The 18,686-nt window shown below is 46.3% G+C and overlaps 1 protein-coding gene across 1 annotated transcript; it reads right to left on the reverse strand.

Moving 5' to 3' along the window:
- Positions 1–203: 203 nt before the first annotated feature.
- Positions 204–4,625, reverse strand: LOC309348508 (integrase/recombinase xerD homolog). Its single transcript, XM_081873749.1, has 2 exons — positions 4,420–4,625; positions 204–2,040 (listed from the first exon to the last, which is right to left on the reverse strand). The coding sequence occupies exons 1-2, from the start codon at positions 4,613–4,615 to the stop codon at positions 1,067–1,069; spliced, it is 1,170 nt and encodes a 389-aa protein (XP_081729875.1). The 5' UTR covers positions 4,616–4,625; the 3' UTR covers positions 204–1,066.
- Positions 4,626–18,686: the final 14,061 nt, after the last annotated feature.

The raw sequence follows: 18,686 nt of genomic DNA on the forward strand, positions 1-18,686 counted from the left end.
GCGTGCTGAGGTCCTCCAAAACACCCCTACCCCAATAACTCACACACCACACATCATTTTTTGTTTAAGGTTTTTGGCATAATTTTGGCCACAACTTTATCATACAATTTTGTGAGTGGTTGCTTAGGCATTGGTTATGACTAGCTATCCGCCTTGGGGGATAGCACTGACTCCCGGATTCCAGCGAGAGTCAGTGTGGAGGAACAAGATCAGGGCAACTGGGGCTGCGCTACAGACCCTTCAGTTCCTCCCCGCATGCTCCTTGGGGTCTTACGCAGCCCGCACCCGATTCCAGGGGTTTGGACAAGGGGATGGTAAGCCCCAGAATTCCTTTAACGGAATTCCCATGCAGCAGCAGCATTGGAGGGGTAGGCACAGCCAATCCATACCCCTCCACCAACCAATTTAACCAATGCCTAACCGCCACCCGAGCCCTTACGCTCGCCGCCAACCACTCACCAACCAAACCACACCCTCAACCTGGACACCACTGCATCCAACCAAACATCATTCCCAATCGTGGAAAGATGAACCCCATCAGCCCTGTATAGGACCGCAGCCTTGAAGGAAATAAGAGGGTGAGGAATCACCAATCCGCCCAAGCCCACCACCAACTTGCCCACCGCGGAATTAATCCGCTTCCTAGCTCGTTCAGCGGTCGCTGGGCTGGGACTACCCCGCCAAATGCGGCGTTGAAGCAACTGTGACCAAATTAATTTAGCATTAGGCACCATAGCCGCCAGATCCCTTAGGTCCTGTAACATAGCCATACGCAGCACATAGCAGGGAGTGGAAACCAGATCATTTTCCCCCAGCTGTACCACAATCGCCAAAGGAGGGCCAACTAGGAGGACACACCTATGCATGAGTGGTAAGAATTCCCTCCAACGCATCCCCCTTCTGGAGATCCAGGACACCTGCACGTGCTGTGGGAGGCCCAGGCCATCTCCCAATCCAGACTGACGAGCTCTGTCAGCGGCCCAATGCACAATACTGTGACCCACTATCCAAATATGAATAGTGTCCGGACCTAGGGTTAAAACAGAAATGTAAGTACACAACCACATTATTTCCTCACATAAGCTTTGAATGCATCCGACCTCCACCGACCCAAGTCTTTTATCCTCTTCACAGATAAACCCCAGTGGGCAGCTGTCGTAGCAGCACCAATCCGGAAGGAGTGAGGAGCGAACTCCGAAGCCTCAAGGCCACATGCTACAATGACTTTACGCAACACCTTAGTGAATTGATGCCGCACCAATGGGTGCCCATTTTCGTGAATAAACAGGGGCCCTTCACCCGCAGGACGCAAGGCCAGATACTTCCTAAGATCCCTTACTGGACAAGGGCCCCCTTCCCCAGTTGCCGGGAGCCTGATAACGGCTCCCCTACCTAGCTGATCCGTCTTCGAGTTTCTGATATTAACCTGCAGGTCAGACGGAGACAAACTCACGTCCTGCAACAACAAGCCCCTGGAACCTCCATCCCGCTTAGGTTCAAGGACCACCTCTCCTACTCTCATGGCCCCAAAGAAAGCTAATGAGAAGGCTGCGGAAAATAGACGAGCCTCGAAACTCGACCAACAGATGCTACGCAGTTTAATGTGCATCTGTGCCAGCAACTCAAATGTGATGGGCCGTCTGGGAATAGGCCTAGAAGGAGTGAGTCGCCCCCATCCCTCCAAAGCTCTGCGCACCACGAACTTCCCACACGGATTCTTGTTAAAAAATGCCCTGCTAAAAAAGGAAATTGCTGCCGAATGAAGTCGCAGCGTCCTGGCCACCCGGCACATCTGGAATAGATGTGCCAAATACTTGAGCACCTGAGAGGTAGAATGGGGGGCGGTAACCTCCCCAACGACCGTCTGCCCATTAAATACCAAAAAATCTGCCCAGGCCTTTTTATAAGACCTCAACATAGAGGGGGCAACAGATGCAGCTGCTCCCTGTAAAACTAAGTGCTGCCAAGGTTCCAGAGATGATCCGGGAAAATTCCCGGACGGTCTCGAGCCAGTGGCGCCAGGGACCTGAATCGCTCTATCTGAAAACGGGACAGAGCATCAGCAATCTCGTTAGAAATGCCCGGAACAAAACGAGCAGAAAATACAATATTAAAACGCAAACAATGCAAAACAAAAGCCCGTAGCAAGGCTGATACCCTAGGAGATCGTGAAGACTGCTTGGCTAGTACATTCACCACTGCCTGGTTATCGGACCAAAAACAAACACGATGGTCCTTGAAATGCTCAACCCACAAGTGCACGGCCACTACAATGGGAAAGAACTCAAGAAAAGTTAGGTCCCGAGTGATAGCCTCCCCACGCCAAGCAGGAGGCCATTGTTCAGCACACCACCTCCCGTCCCAGAACAGACCAAACCCAAGGGACCCCGCTGCATCAGAGTGCACCTGGAAGTCATTATGGAGGTTCAAGGTGCCCTGCCACAGCGACACCCCATTGAATTCCCCCAGGAATTCCAACCAGATACGAAGGTCATCACGCACCTGGCTAGAAAGGCGCACCCTATGCTGCGGGGCCTGCAAACCCGCAGTAAGTCTGGCTAAACGGGAGCAGAATGGTTGGCCAGGGGCGACCACCCTGCAAGCAAAATTCAAATGGCCTAACAACGACTGCAGCTGTCGCAAGGTGACCTTCTTCAAGGGAAGCAATTCTTCGATGACCCTTTTTAAAGTGGTTATCTTATCGGCCGGCAAGCTGGAGGTTTGGGCCACGGTATCCAGCCAGATACCCAAATAAGTTAGTTCCGTAGAGGGACCCTCAGTCTTCCCTGCTGCCAACGGAACGCCCAGCTCCTCCGTTAAAGAAGCAAAGGCCCGCAACAATACAACGCAGTCCCCTGTATTGCTCGCTGAGGCCAATAAAAAATCATCCAGATAATGCATGACTCCGCCCAAACCAGTTCTATTACGCAATGCCCACTCCAAAAATGAACTAAAACACTCAAAAGCAGCACAGGCCACAGAACAGCCCATGGGCATGGCCTTATCAAAGTAAAAACCTCCTTCAAACTGAAAACCAAGCAACCAGAAATCATCGGGGTGGATTGGAAGCAGCCGAAATGCCGACTCAATGTCGCATTTGGCCAATAGGGCACCAGGCCCAAACGTCCGTATCATCTTGATCGCGTGATCAAGAGAAGCATATTTCACCGAACAAAGCTCCGGGGGAATCACGTCATTTACTGACATGCCTCTAGGATGAGAGAGATTATGAATGAGGCGGAATTCCCCCAGGGCTTTCTTAGGAACTATACCCAAGGGTGACACATGCAAATTGGGAAAGGGGGGAACAGAAAAAGGACCGGCCATACGATGTAAAGCCAGTTTCTTTTTGATTTTTTTTCGCGCCACCTCCGGCATATCCTTAACAGATTTCTGGTTAACAGGATTCCCAGCCATAGGGGTCGATGCCACCGGAATCCTGAAGCCCAAAGAAAAACCATCACGCAAATAGGACGCCGATTCCTTGTCGGGGTATGATTCCAACAAGGACAATAATGGCTGAAGCCTCACCGGGGTGTAGGCTAAGGAGAACAGAGTACTATTTTCCAGCTCCAGTGGCTGGCACCTGGGAAGCGGCTTTTGGGGGCTGCTGAGAGCCCCCTCCCTTGCGAAAGGGTCGCCACACCCCTGTACACACTGATGCCGAGTGGCTCCCTGTGCACTTCTCACACAGGTGTGAGTACCTACAGGGTTGCCGTTGGCAAACACCCTTGTTGAAATCCCAACAAAACAACCGGCGACCCGCCCTTTGAGGGAGGGCCTTAAACTTCTGCAAATCAGGGGCCTTCTTGTCAATGCGTGGGGCAACATAAGTGGTCCAAACATCCAAGTCTTTGCGATCCCAGCGGGCATTGGGGATCTTGGCTGCTCTACGCCTAAAATTTTGGTCATAGGCCAACGCAGCAGTCTCTCCGGCCATCATGAAGGCCGAGCGGACTATGGACAGGTAAACCCATAAGTGCAAAGACCTCCTAGGATAGGCTGCTGAAACTACGCCAGCGAAAACTTGAAAACTATCCAACCAACGTTCGAACGTCCTATCCGCTTTGGCTATAATTGCCCGCTTTTTAGATGTGGCATAGCCCTTGTCTAAAGGCTCTTGACCATCAAGCGGAGGGGCTAGGCTAAAAATATCAACATAACGACCATTCAGAATCCTAGACTGCAATTTGGCAGACAAATGGGCACCTGGAATAAGGTCCCTGGCCGAATTGGTGGAGACCTTAACGTCGGGCACCAAGACCCCTTCCTGACAGTCTTGCACCGCCCCATACTTTGCCCTGTGGGAATTCGCCCTACGCTCCCAAACCCACTTAGGTAGCCCTGAGGTCTCACCAAAGCCCCAGTAAAGCTTCATGGAAGCTTCCTCATCACTGCTGGAACTCTGGGAAGAAGTACCTGTAGAAGAGGACGAAATGTCCTTCCGTCTCCGCTTGGAGCGCCTCCTGGAGCTTTTCTTGCGACGACGGTGCCCACCCGAAGAGGCCCTTGGCGGAGGAGGAAGGCTGTCCTCAACCGACGACTCAGATACATCGTCTTGTTGCACAGAGCCTGGAACTGACTGAAAGGAGACAGCCTGTGAAAGACCCAGCATTGAACTGCCAGCTCCCGAAGGCTGCGCAGATGAACCCTGCCCAGCTTGGGCCCAAGTTGATGCCCTTCTACTGGCCCCACCCCTGGCAAGACTCCGACCCCTTGGCGCAGCAACCTGCGGCATGGGTAAGACCGGGGACTGGGTCGGTTGCGTATCAGGTAAGAAAACCCCAGCTGATAATGGTTCTCTCTCTTCTTCACTAGATGAAGACGCTGGCAAGGAAGCAACCCGTGAAGGTGCTGGTCGCGCAGAGGAGGTCGACGGGGTTGAGCAACGCTGCATCACACTTTCCATCTCTGCCTCGACCCGTGCCAGAGCGACCGGGTCACTCGCCAAACCAGAGACCATGGACTGAAGGCGCTGCAGCGACTGGCTGGGCTCAGGAGAACGCAAGGCCTGGGAAGGGCCCTTTATAGGCCGCTTCGCTGAGCGGACGGGACCAGGCCTTCCTGTTGCCTTCTTAGGAGCCATCCCTACTACTGTTGTGAAATTAAAATTAAAATTAAAATTAAAGTGTAAAATCAAAGTTACAAAATCAATAAAATTAATAATCAAAATTAAATTACTAACAGAATTAAATCAAGAAATTAATTAAGTGACAAGCAGGTAAGTGACGCCCCAACTGCCACTAATTCAGTGGCTTGGCAACCTTAAGACAAATTGGACAAAAACCCCCACCACCAGGAGGCGATTTGAGCAGATTCAGTAACCTGCAATATCACAGCAACCACTAGAGGCCGCCCCTCGGGTCAAATCAACCTTGCCCTAACACGGTGCAGCCACCAGAGGCCGCCACTCAATTCTGGGGAACCTTGCAATTACAAGGCCTGGCCACCAGATGTTGCCGCCTGGCCAGGAAAGGAGGCAAAATGGCGCTCCCGCCGAATTACCGCAAAATGGAGGGCCTACAATTACCTCCCTAACCTGGGCCCCCACGGAAGCCTGCCACCGGCTAACGGGGCCCTAAATCGCCGAGAACCGCCTGCGGAGTCCACCCCCCAAGCGAGGTAAGTCTCAGTGCCCAGACAGCTTCCCCCAGCACCACCAAAGGCCCGGGAGAAAAGAGGGGAGGGGGGGAAATGAGAAGGCCCCAGCCGGGCTAGATCAGCCTCGGCACGATCCTGGCGCCCGCAGGCCTCAAGGCCAGCAATTCCCGGCTTAGCGTGGGCTGCCGGAATAACCACCCCGCGCGCACCACGCGCAAGGATCGGGGCCTCCCCTGGCGCTTTGAAGGCAGGCCGGACCCCAGCCGGGCCGCGGGGCGTTCCCCGGTGCCCGCAGGCCCCTTCGAGGCGCACAGGCCAAGGGAAGGCAGGGAAGCCGAGGGGAGAGAAAAGGCCTCCCAGCCGATCCCCACGCTCGCAGCTCCGAAGAGTGGGGGGGGGTGAGAAGGCCCCAGCCGGGCTAGAACAGCCGCGGCGCGATCCCGGCGCCCGCAGGCCTCCTGGCCGCGGGCCCGCAATTCCCGGCTCAGCGCAAGCCGCCGGAAACAATCGCCCCGCGCGCACACCAGGCGCAAGGATCAGGGCCTCCCCCGGCGCCCAGAAGGCAGGCCGGCACAGCGCGGCCTACCAATCCGGCTGCCCAACAGACCCCGAGGCAGGCAGGGGTTGTTTCCCTGGCCCGGGTCCTTGGCTCAGCCGCGAACCGGGCCGTCAGCCACCCAGGGCCTAGGGCACCCCCCCTCCCAAGAAAAGCTAAGAGAACCAATAAAGGAAGGCAGGGGACAAACAGGAGGCTAAATAAAATAAGAGCGATATTAATAAAATAAGGAAGTAAAAGGAGAAGAGAAAAAAAGAAGAAGGGGAAAACAGGAGAGGATAATACGACCCAAACTCTCGCTGATTTCACTCCGGTGCTGATCCGGTGTCCACAGCGAAAGAGAAAGGAACAAGCTGTGGACCTGGAATAAATAACCTCTGATCCCACCCCTAAATTGGCAACATCAAATTTACCCCAGCAACAACAGCCACCAATCTGATCCAAGTCCCTTGCAACAGCCTGGCTGGCAACTGAGGATGTTTTGTCCGGCCCCATCCGCAACACGTGCTCTCTCTTTAATGAGAACACGCTTTATAAAACCTGACATTCCAAAACTGCTCCTGGTTTCTCCTTTCCTTTTGATGCCTTTTTTAACCTGCTCAACCAAAATAAGCTTTGAAAGCTTACAATGATGGTGGAGGAGAGCCAGCAGTGGAGGAAGCTGCTCAGGCGCCTGGGCTGGTGCGCTCGGGGGGGGGGGGGCGAGCCACCCATAGGGGCGGGGTGCACCAAGGGGCCTCCAGAGTCTGCCTGCCTCCTCCCACTCAGCCACCCTACAGCTGGAGGGGGTGGAGGCAGCAGACAGAATGCTTGGGCAGCGCAGAGCCCAAACCATGGAGAAACGTGTGGCTTGGGTGCACTGCAGGCCCCGTGTTGAGTGCCGCCCGGCGTTTTGTCACCTCAGTGGTGACACCCGGGGCGGCCTGCACCCACCTCACCCCCCTTCCTCTGCTCCTGAGGAGAGCAACTTGTTGTGAGCCTGGTAATTAAAAAAGGAGACAACTTCCCCTTCCACAAAAGAAGGCAGAAGATGCTTGCAAAGCAAGACCATTCTTCCTTGTCTTTCCCAGTTTTCACATGGATTTTGAGTAGACCATGGAGAGAAAGTGGCATTGCCGGTTTGGGGCACAGTCCAAACCTTTTCTCTGCCAACAAGGCTAACCAAATCCTTCCTAAGTGTAAATGCATTTCCTCAGGGCAGGGACCCATCTTATTAGTGTATGTTTTCTTTTACGTAGTGAATATTACATTTTTTTTTTCAAAATAACCCCCCCCCCACGTCCAAACCACTTTTCATTTTAAAAACCCCAGCATGCTTTACAGTGGATCAAAGCATACCCATGTAATTTTTTAAAAAATAAATACAATAAAACAGCAATATTGAAATCTGTCATCAATGATTGAACAATGCCAGGGCAAAAAGTAATTTCTTAATTAATGATAGAAACACATCAGCCTTGGTGTCCAGAATTGTTATTTCAGGGGGAAATTTGTTCTTGCAAGTAGGCACCACAACAGAGAATGCAAGGTGAGGCTCTGCATGTTATGACATACCCAGCAGACCATCCTCCAAAGGACATAATGATTTCTCAGGTCTATATGGAGGAAGGGGTTCAGATCCAGGTTTTTTGAACTTTAACTGTTAATAGCAAAACCTTAAACCTGGCTCAGTAGCAAACTGGCAGCTTGTGCAGTGATTTTAGCACAGGTGTTAGGTGTGCCTGGCCAGATGTCCCACTTAGTAGCACTAGCTGCTGCATTTTGCACCTGCTCCATCCTCCGGGCCAACATTAATTAGAGCCCCACATAGAGCGCAATACAGTAGTCCAATCTGGAGGTTACTAATGCATGGGTTGCAGTGGCCAAGCTATCCATATCCCTCTGCTACTTCATAAAGTGCTGTACGTATTGACCGTTCTCTAGAGACACATTGACAATAAGAGATTTCCAGTATGCTTTTAACCAAACAAAGCAAGCATCTCTCAAAGCGGATACTTGACTGTGTATGCAGTGTGCACACATGTATGCAAAGAGAGGAAATGTTTCTGCTTTTGTACATTCCATTAAGAGCAGGTTGAAGAAACCATGCTGTGATTTCTAACAATGGAATTTCCACTTCATCATGCAAATAAATCATATCAAAATAACAAATTCATCTAAAATATCTTGACACGCTTTCTGCAGTTGCAGACCTCATTTAACAAGGAACGTTTAGATAAGAAGGTTGTGGTTTTATTATCTTTTCTTTCTGCACCCAGCTAATACATCAATATCAGGCAGAAAGCAAACATGTAAAATATATTCCAGCACAAACCCTAGCATCGATATGAGCAGACTGTCAAACCCAGGTAGAAGCACTATTCATCCAGCTCAGAGGCACTCCAATTGGCTAGAAGGCTGAAGCTCAGAATTGGAATTCTTCTAAAAACATCACACTGATGAAGGCCCTGGATGAATCCAGGCAAACTGTAGTCTCATTGGCCTCATTTTCTGCAATGTGGCAAGCAACAGATAACTAGTGGTACAAGAGAGAATAGATATAATAGTAGAGAATGGAAATGTGTCTTTGTGTGTACATGATTTTGAAATTTAGAGGTGGCTGGATATGAAAAGCCTTTTATGCACACTTCCCAACATTTCCTTAACTAATAACTTCCATGTTTTATGTGATCTTTCACATGATGTAAAAACCGCCTCTAGCAGAATCTAGTGGAAGCAGCAGTGGTTTCCATTTTAATGGCACCCAGGAAAAAAAAAATCTGTTTGCAATCCCGCTAACCCGGAAAACCATTGCGCTGTAATTTTCTTGCCATTCCCCCTTCATTACATAGTTTCAGTCAGATGCTGAGACACCTCTTTTATCTTTGGCTGTAATATTTGAGGCCCATCTTTTTTATTATTCTAATCTGTTGGGAGGGTTTTTAATATGATATTTTAAAATGGTTGCAACCTGCCCCAGGCCATGCCCTTTTCCAACAAAGATTGAGGGGGGCAAAGACAAGTTGGCCCCCTAGAATTGGCACATATTTAGTAGCTTACCAATTATGAGTGACTATAGCTGATGTTTTGTCACACATTCCAATTAGTGACAGGTGAATCCTGCTTAGTTCTGTTGCACTTATGAGATACCACCATTGGCATTTGGGGAAAAGTTCATTTGTTTTATGCAAGTTTTGCCACAGTACATAATGTTGGCTTCATGCTTGCTGATGGCAGTACATCAGTATTTTCCCCAGGGAATTCCTGCTTAGTTTCACAGCTGAACCTGGGTCCCTTCTTCATGTGAAGTGTTTGCTCTATCACCGACATGGGCCCTGCTCTCACACTGTGCTATTTTGTCATCAACACTGTTCCCTGGTGCGAAACCTGATGCTTAATTAATTTATAGGCTTAACAGTTTTTCAGCTCAAAACTGATCTCACTAAGCTCTGTTTTCATCCATGGATGAAAGATACAAGGGTGATATGAAGACTTTCGATCTTTACTTCCTTTCCACCTACACATACTTTTATTTCTATTCTGGCCAATAGCCACAGCTATCTGGAAGGGTCACAAAATCGGTGAAAACTCCCCTTGGGGAAGGGGACTCTTTTCTTGTACTGTACTGAGATTCACATCCTGCCTGAGCTGTTGTTGGTTAAAAAGAAGAAATAATAATCATGGAATGCCACCTACCATTTAGTTAGAGGTGCAGATTCCTTAGCTTCATCTATTTTCCTGGCCTCATCCAAGCTCAGCTGAAGTGTCAGGTCACAGAATCATGTGCTAATCAAGTACTTGCTATGAATCAAGGACTTGCGATTGTCAACTCTGTGGCCATTTGAGTAAATCTGAATTCCAGTGCATTGTCAAACAAATATTATCACCCACCATGCAAAGTGTGAAATAGCCTTTTAAGTTGGAAAGAAAATCTTGCTTGTCACGCAAGTGCAGGAAAAAAAAGCATGCAACACCAACATTTGTTACTCTTACATTTTGGCAGCATCCCCAGAACATGTCCAGGAAAACACACACACACACACACACACACACACACACACACACCCATAGGGAAATAATGAATGTGATACAGATACCAAAGGAAGAACATGGTGTAACACCCCATTCTAACATTTCACACAAAACCTTTTAATAGCATAATTTGACAACATTTGAGTGGTCATATCATCACCCAAAGGGACCGGATAGGAGGTGCAGTCGCTGTCTTCTTCAAGGATGACTAAAATACTGTTTGCAATGAGAAGAAAAGGTGACATTGCAGATGATGGGAATGGGGGTGGGGTGGGGGGAATCCAACAGGAAATGTTTTTCATAAAGATGAAACAAAGTCTTTACAACTCTCTACTATGCCACCTTCTGAAATATTTAAAAATGAAACAAAAGTATGACTCCCAGATACCAATCTTGTTTGCTTGTGTTCCCCAATAGTTTGGATAGATAGCAAAACAAGGTTCATAAGGAGCTTTCCTGTATTGGCCTGCTTTAGTCCTGCTTTCTATTTTAGCTCACAGCAGTTCTCCAATATTTTTTCTGGTCTGATCTCCTTCTCCAGAGTTCCAGAATTCCAGCAGGAGAAACACAATTCTGCTGTTAAGACATGTTTTGGCTATGGGAGCTGGAGCTCGACACATAGTCCAAAATAGCTGGAGGGCACCAGGTTGGGGTGTGCTGTTTTAAGGATAATAATTTCTGCATGCTCATAGGGTTTCCGATACAATTTGTGAAGGGGAAAACTATATTAACACTGAGGACTTATGTCCAGTTGCCCATAGTCTGATTAGGATGCCGACATCCCCCTGAATTCCAATGGAAATATCTCCCACTGATTACAAATATATCTTTGTGGTTGTGATCTAAGATAAAGCAATTTCTGACCCCATGGGGGAAGAGAGGGGGTTGCGGTCTTGCCCCTCCCCCCAAGCGCGGGGGCTGGCCTGCTGCCCCCGCGAGAGTTGGGGGAATCCCTGGGCGTGCCTTCCACCCGTCCGCCAATCGGCGGGCTGGGGGAGGCGTGGCCTTGGCATACTTAAGGCCAGGCACGCCTAGGGACCACCCTCTTCACTCCTGGCCAGCTGAGAGGTTTTGAGAAACAGCAATTGATGCAAACATAAGAGATTTCATGCAGTCACCCACATAATTGAATTTGTCTGATTAGTGGCCGCTTACCTGGAACTCTAAGGAAGCAGTGGTTTGTGACCCAGCGCAGCTATCGCTTAGCTCAGGGCCATTTTCAACCATTTTGGGACATCAGTGCCTCCCTCAAAAGCTGTGCATTTGGGCAGAAATCATGCCAATCAGCTCCAATCCCATCCAGACTTTCTTAGGTCCCACTGAATTCAGTAGTGTTTACTTTCAAGTGAACCTTTGTACAACTGAATTGCTCATGTGCAAAATAAATAATGGCTAACATCCTGTCAGCTGCTCCTGCCATTTTCTCTGGCACACTGCCAGCCATTTTTCTTACTGCAATGCAACACATTAATTTAGGGCTGGTTCTTCTACACACATGGACGTATTCCGATCACTCCTCACTTCATTATCTAACATTTGGTTCTCAGAAAAAGTGTAGCACTTGGCCTCAAATCAGGCTCTATATGTGGTGACTAATCTGTGAATCATTAGCAGAAGTAAACTATCAGTTGATGGCACAGTCAACATGACGGGTGTGTGAGCCCGCCCAGAGATGTGGGTATTGATACCATATGATCATCAACACATTTAAAAGACCGAAAGATGAAATTGTGGCTGCCTAAGAATCTTAGCAAAGCAAGGTAGATTTAGTGGAACATTTTAACAAAATACTCTGTATTAACAGGCCAGGAACATATCAAATTGTTATTAGAATATGTAATTAAGAATTGGTGAGATGGTGTAATTATAAAGAAAGAAATAACGAAGTCTATATCATTTGGCATCACAGTCCTATAATATGTTTGCACATGTGTGGAACTAGGGCTAAGTTCTTTTTGAACATTTTTGGCAAGGCTGACAAAAATATCATCACCTTTTCAGTGATCTTTCGGCACTCCTTGCAGAAATGTTTGGATCATCTTCACTCATTGTGCAGCCCAACCTGGCTGTTTATGTGATGTTATGAGGTCATCTTTTCAACATGTGCTCTCTGATTGGATTGAAGCAAACACAGGAAGCAAGAGCTAGCAGAAACAATGACACCTATCGGAATGAAAACAGCAGCAGCAGCAACAACAACAACAACTGGACAGTAAAAAATTACGGTATTCAAGGGAAAAATCAAATGAATATGAAAAACATGCAGTGCAGCCCCATCCAAAGAATATCAGCTGAAGTGAAAGTACGTGGCTAGCATCCTTAAATAGTGCACAGGTGAAAGTGACTCTCCACATTCTCTGGCTGGGAAGCTGGGGTGGCTAGCGACATTCTTAAAAATTTTGAGGATGGGGAATGTAGGGTGATATTTGACACTTCACCTCTGCTGATTAAAGTTATTTATCAATGGGACGGGAGAGGAAGGTACACCCAAGTCCCCCATTTTCTCTGGAAGGCAGCCCTATTAAGCCTCCAAAGCAGATTTTGAGAAGGTATTGAGGGCAGGGAACTGTATGGGGAAAGGAGCAATTGCTGAAAATTTACTTAAACATGCCTTCCATCAGCAGAGGGCAAATGTTTGATCTCATTGATCTCATCTTTTTTTTCCTTTTTTTTTTGGTAAACATCAGCAGAAGAGGTCTGCCCTTTTCATACTCTTTTCTTCTATATTTTAAACAGATTTTTTTTTTTTGCCATTGTGTGAAAATGGTGGCAGCATTCCATAAGGTTCCCCCAGGACCACGTTGCACCATAATGCAACTGAGGAAGGTACAACATCACAGCGCAGTATCTTTCCAGGTGCATTGTTTGGAGGTGGGGCTGCTGCAATTGGAAGGATGCTACATTGTGATGCTGCTTCCTGCCGTGTTCATGCAGTGGCAAAAATGGGTGGAGAATGAATACGACAACAGGAGTCTCTGTTGCTCAGTTTTACAAAATTAAGTCTCCCACTTGTGAAATTTTCAAGAATTTTGCCAGCCCGCTGAAGACTGTGAGTTTCATAGGAGGAAACCGCCACTGATACAGAGTGTTAACAGGAAGCAAAGCAGGCTTTGTACAGTGGTACCTTGGTTTGCAAACAGTCTGGTTTGCAAATGTTTTGGATTACAAACACGTGAAACCCAGAAGTGCGTGTCCCAGTTTGCAAACATTTTTTTAGATTACAACCCATTTTTGGATGGATTACAAACAATTTTTGGGGGGAGGCCCCATTGGCAAAAGCGCGCCTTGGGTTACAACTTGTTTTGGTTTACAAACAGACCTCCGGAACAGATTATGGTTGTAAACCAAGGTACCACTGTATTTGTTTCGGAGTGGAGGAGTTGCTTTGTTTTTTAGTGGGGGTATATTGTTGTTGTTTAGTCGTTTACTCGTGTCCGACTCTTCATGACCCCATGGACCAGAGCACACCAGGCACTCCTGTCTTCCACTGCCTCCCACAGTTTGGTCAAACTCATGTTGGTAGCTTCGAGAATACTGTCCAACCATCTCGCTCTCTGTCGTCCCCTTCTCCTTGTGCCCTCCATCTTTCCCAGCATCAGGGTCTTTTCCAGGGAATCTTCTCTTCTCATGAGGTGGCCAAAGTATTGGAGCCTCAGCTTCACGATCTGTCCTTCCAGTGAGCACTCGGGGCTGATTTCCTTCAGAATGGATAGGTTTGATCTTCTTGCTGTCCACGGGACTTTCAAGAGTCTCCTCCAGCACCATAATTCAAAAGCTTCAATTCTTCGGCGATCAGCCTTCTTTATGGTCCAGCTCTCACTTCCATACATTACCATTGGGAAAACCATAGCTTTAACTAGACGGACCTTTGTAGGATATATCTAGCTTGGATTTAAAAGAGGATTGGACAAATTCATGGAAGAGAGGGCTGTTAATGTCTGCTAGCCACAATGACTATGCTCTACCGCCATAGCTGGATGCAGCAATGCTTCTGGATAACAGTTCCAGGAAAGTACGGGAGGGAAGAATGCTCTTGTGCACCTGTTCTGCTCGCTGGACTAGATGGGCCATTGGCCTAATGATCTTATGAGGGGGATATAAAGGGTAGGTGCCTCAATTCCTACATTATAGTGAGTGGACTCCTGATGTGTTGGTTATCTAACGGAGGCCCTCCCCTGCAGAACAAAGTGATGTGTGTCCGTGTATACTCACACATACCATAAATATATGCCATAAATGATAACAAACCTAATAAAAAACCTGCTCACATGTTAGTTTATACCTCCATTGTAGAGTAGTAAAAGGCAAATAAAGTTTATGTTTCCTCTGGCCCCTGCTGTTTTATGATTTTTATAGCTTCACTCATGCATATAGATTTTTGTGAATGGTTCTAATTGGGTGAAGAGTAACCATTGGGAATCTCCTGCTGCCAAAACAGCCTCTTGCTGTGTGCTTGTCGGTATTTAATAACAGGGAAAGATATTGCTGGTAATGCCTAAGGAATCAAAAGGCTCTTAATTTCACATTTGTTTTCTCTTAGTCACCCGAATAGTAAAACAACACTCCCATCCTTTCTTCCCCCTCTCATTCCGGGACTTAAAAAGCACCCCTATTCTAAATTTATAATGCACTGCATTTATTTAAACATTGCTTTCATCAGAGATGGTTGCTCCTCATAAAAGTTCCCAACCTTTTAAAGCATTGCATTTAAAGCACAATAGTTTATTTATCAATTAAATGGCACACATTGTAATGTACACAGAATTTTACATGTACGGAGCTTCTGGGTGCTGTGCACCCAAATTTAGGCACTTTTAAGTTACATTGATTTTTTAACAGAGATATTTCCAATGCATCACTATGCAATTCTACTAAGTGAGTCCCATTCTGTTCAGTGGGAGTTTATCCCAGGTAAATTGCATAACATTTCTTCAGTAAGTGTTCAGCATGGCTGGATCATGTCCTCTTTCTATGCACCGTGTGTGATTAATCATTTCTAATTTTTCCCGTTCTGTATTTTGCAAAACATCCCACAAATATAGCAACCCATGAAGTCTCAATATTTATATTGTAGGATTTCCAATATGTCAATCCCTGAAAACTGAACTCTGTTGAATGCAACTGTACTCAACTCACATAAGTGTATTGTGGCCTGATGAGTGCTTTTTTTTTGCAGGGTCAAAGTAGGCAACAAAAAAAATAAGAGGCTTATTAAACCTTTAATAGGCCACCGACCCATGGCTTAAAAGGTCGCAAGCTGTGCATGAATGCAACTTTTCTGTAGACTGTTCTACTCCAGGAATTCAGTTGCAGTGAAAAACATGGGTATATTAAGACTCATTGAGACATATCATTTATACATATGCTTCTATGGAGCATGTATAACATAATGGCAAGTGGATACACTTCAATTGTTCCAAGCCTGAGGAGTGTCTAGTACACCAAATTTAGCAAAATGTTTAATATATAGGTTGAAATTTTCATTAATCTCTACTCTGAGGCATAGCTCCTACAAAAGTAAAGGAACTCAAGTGTATACTCATATAATATAAGAAGGCAGAAATCTGCCCGGACAGACTCTATATCTGTTTGTCTAGTATTGTCTTCTCCAGCTACTCTCCAGTCTGCGGCAGAGGTCCTTTCTAGGGTTGGTCCAAAACATTTTGCTGCCAGAGGTGAAGGAGAAGATGGCAACTCCAATTGCCATCTTCCATGTACAGAAGCTGAATGGTCTGGCAGCTGAATCTTACTCCAACATCTATGATGGGGCAGCATCCTCTACTGCACCTGAGAACAGCGGACTAGCTTAATGGAGTGTAGGAGAGACCTTTGTCATGCAACACCTCATTGCTGCCCCTCCGCATCTGCCACCTCCTTCTGCTTAAAGGTTGGGTTAGTCTTAGTCTTTTCTGGTGTTAATCTGACATTTTAACCACGGCAACACACTGGATCTCTACATGCAGTTTTGTGGGATGCAGCCTCTTCAGACTATATCAAATGGAGGTTTAAAATACAAAGTACCATGTGCCAATAAATAAAAGTGAAAGAAGTAGCTAACAAAAGCCTAAAGCAATGATTTTTGTTCTTGCATGCGCTCCAAGATTCATGCTAGACAAGACGTCAGCAATGCTACATTCAACATTCTTAAGAACAGACTTTGCTTTCACACTATGGGGAGTAAGTTCTCTCATTGAGCTGCTTTGAAATGTACAGGCTTTCATTCTCCACAAGTTTTAATAACATTCCCCATTTCTTTGTAATTTATCACCTGTTCATTCACCCTCATGAAGCTTACATGGTCCTCCTCCTCAACCCCACAATATAGTAATCATGTAGACAATTTAACAGTTCACTTAACTTCCCAGTGCTGGACTGCACTTTCATAACAAAAGGTGAGAACTTCACTGAAGGCTGATCCTTAATCTGGAGATAGCTAGCTTAGAGTTGTCAACAGGTGTAGCTGATACAAGACTGGGAAGGCTGTAGGTCAGTCATAGGGCACATGATTTGTTTACAAAAGGTTCCAGATCATTTACAGGTAGGACTGGGAATTGCATTTATAATGATGAAGAAATAAGCAAAAGAAAAAAAATGCATTTTAAAATATATTTGTACACATTTTTTTGGTTGGATACCTGCACCCCAAAAATTGGAGAAGTGAGAATTTTTAGCAATAGCTGCATTTCGGTTCTGGTGTTGTTTTGGGAAGTGTGAATTTTTCATGAACAAGTGTGAAATTTGAAGTACAGGTCTGTTTCACAGACTGGTTTGAGGAATGTTAATTAGGTAGGTTCTGATTAAAATGTGAACTGAGTGAATTCACACCCCATCCCAATTTTGGGTGGGTATACACAAAATTTTCTGAGACTACCTAGCCAGTTTGATTTAACTACAGTTCTGTGGGGAGAGGGAATAGCTATTAACTCTAACCCAGACAGTTTGAGGTAAAAGTCCAACCTGGTGCAACTTTCCCTTCAGAATTGACACAAAAGTAGAAATACGATGTAGTCCTTTGAGGACGTTCTTACCTGTACAGTCATAAACAATGTTTTTAAATTTTAGCCACTTATATTTTTATTTCTGTACAACAAAAGCACATGGAACAAAAATATGTAGAATACCAACAGAGTTGTTGTTGTCCCAACTGTATTGGGAGTCGAACATTTCTAACAAAAATTTTAGTGTCCAGAGAGGTTTTCTTTTTGAAAACCCCAAGAGACTGAAACAAAAGTGTCTTTTTCAGAGGTGACACAGGGAAGGAAGGATGGCAGAATTCACCTCATGCTTTTACCTCACTAATGTGAGATTCAACTTCTGTCCTCAGCAGTGATTAATCTTATCTGAGAGATTAGAGAAATGAGTGGTACTCACAGACAGGCCTCACTTTCAGATCTGAAGCTGCAACCTGGCACCCTGCAAGAAATTGTAAAGTTTCTTTACATCTTGAAGTTTAAGATGGTGGATGGGCATTTGTCCATCAAAGAAGAGAGGCGACAACCCCCTCCCTCTCAAAAGCCCACCAGAACTATTTTTTGCATAGGGTAGCATCATTATTACATCAAGAGCATGGATGAATAGCAATACATCCAAGCTGTTGACTTTGTAATGGGGTTAAGCCGGATGAAAACACTCCGAGGAAATGTTTAATTTCTTTCCTTTGTTATGGAGACTGTCTGAATCAGAGTCAAAATGGAATTCATCTCTCTCTCTCCGAGCTTCAAAGCTTCTCTTAATGCCTTTTGGATTGGATCCCAGAACGGTTCTACCTTACAGCATTTAAAAAAGAAAGAAAGAAAAAGAAGCCTGAAGACATTGTCTGTCAGCAAAATTTCTATTATAAAGTACAATATAGGTTTACATTGTCAGCCTTACTGGAAGGGGGGGGGGGAGTTGTCTGTGAGTTTAGTTTAAGCTCCCGGTCTAAAGTATAGGACTGCATATTTACACAACACTCTGAGAAAGGGTGTGCAGAATGTTTACCTGTTTTAGCTTTTTGCAGGGAGCAGGGATTACTGCTTCCTCTCTGAGGGAGGATATTCCCTAAATAAATACATGTTCACTAACTGCTCATTGCTTTCTGCTTTCTTGCATTCTCATGAAGGTCCCAAAGAGAGTCCCACTGAAAGAAATGGTTTTTCACCAGTTCCATCTACAACCTCCAGTGCCACCTGCAACACATTTCTGTAGGGTCCTCAGCCCTTCAGAGTAAATGCTGGGGAGGTACAGAGGGTTGAAGTTGGAAGGAAGAACTGGGAAGAATCCCCCCTGTCCTCATCAATGGAAAAGTCCCTTTATTGAAGTTCTGTTTCCAGCATGTCAGGATCCAACTCATTGTTTTTCCACTGAGGTTTTATCACTATAAATTGGGTCATTTTCCTCAAGGAAACAGACATGTTAGGCTTAACCAATCAGTGATCACAGATTAAGCAGAATGTCTCCATAATGTCAAAAAGCCAACTTTGTCAAAATGCTGATCCACAAAGCTTTCCTTCAGTTTCAAATGACTTTGGGAATAGCT

The sequence above is a fragment of the Podarcis erhardii genome (genome assembly GCF_964252035.2).
Source record: "Podarcis erhardii genome assembly, chromosome: 8".
NCBI lineage: Eukaryota > Metazoa > Chordata > Lepidosauria > Squamata > Lacertidae > Podarcis > Podarcis erhardii.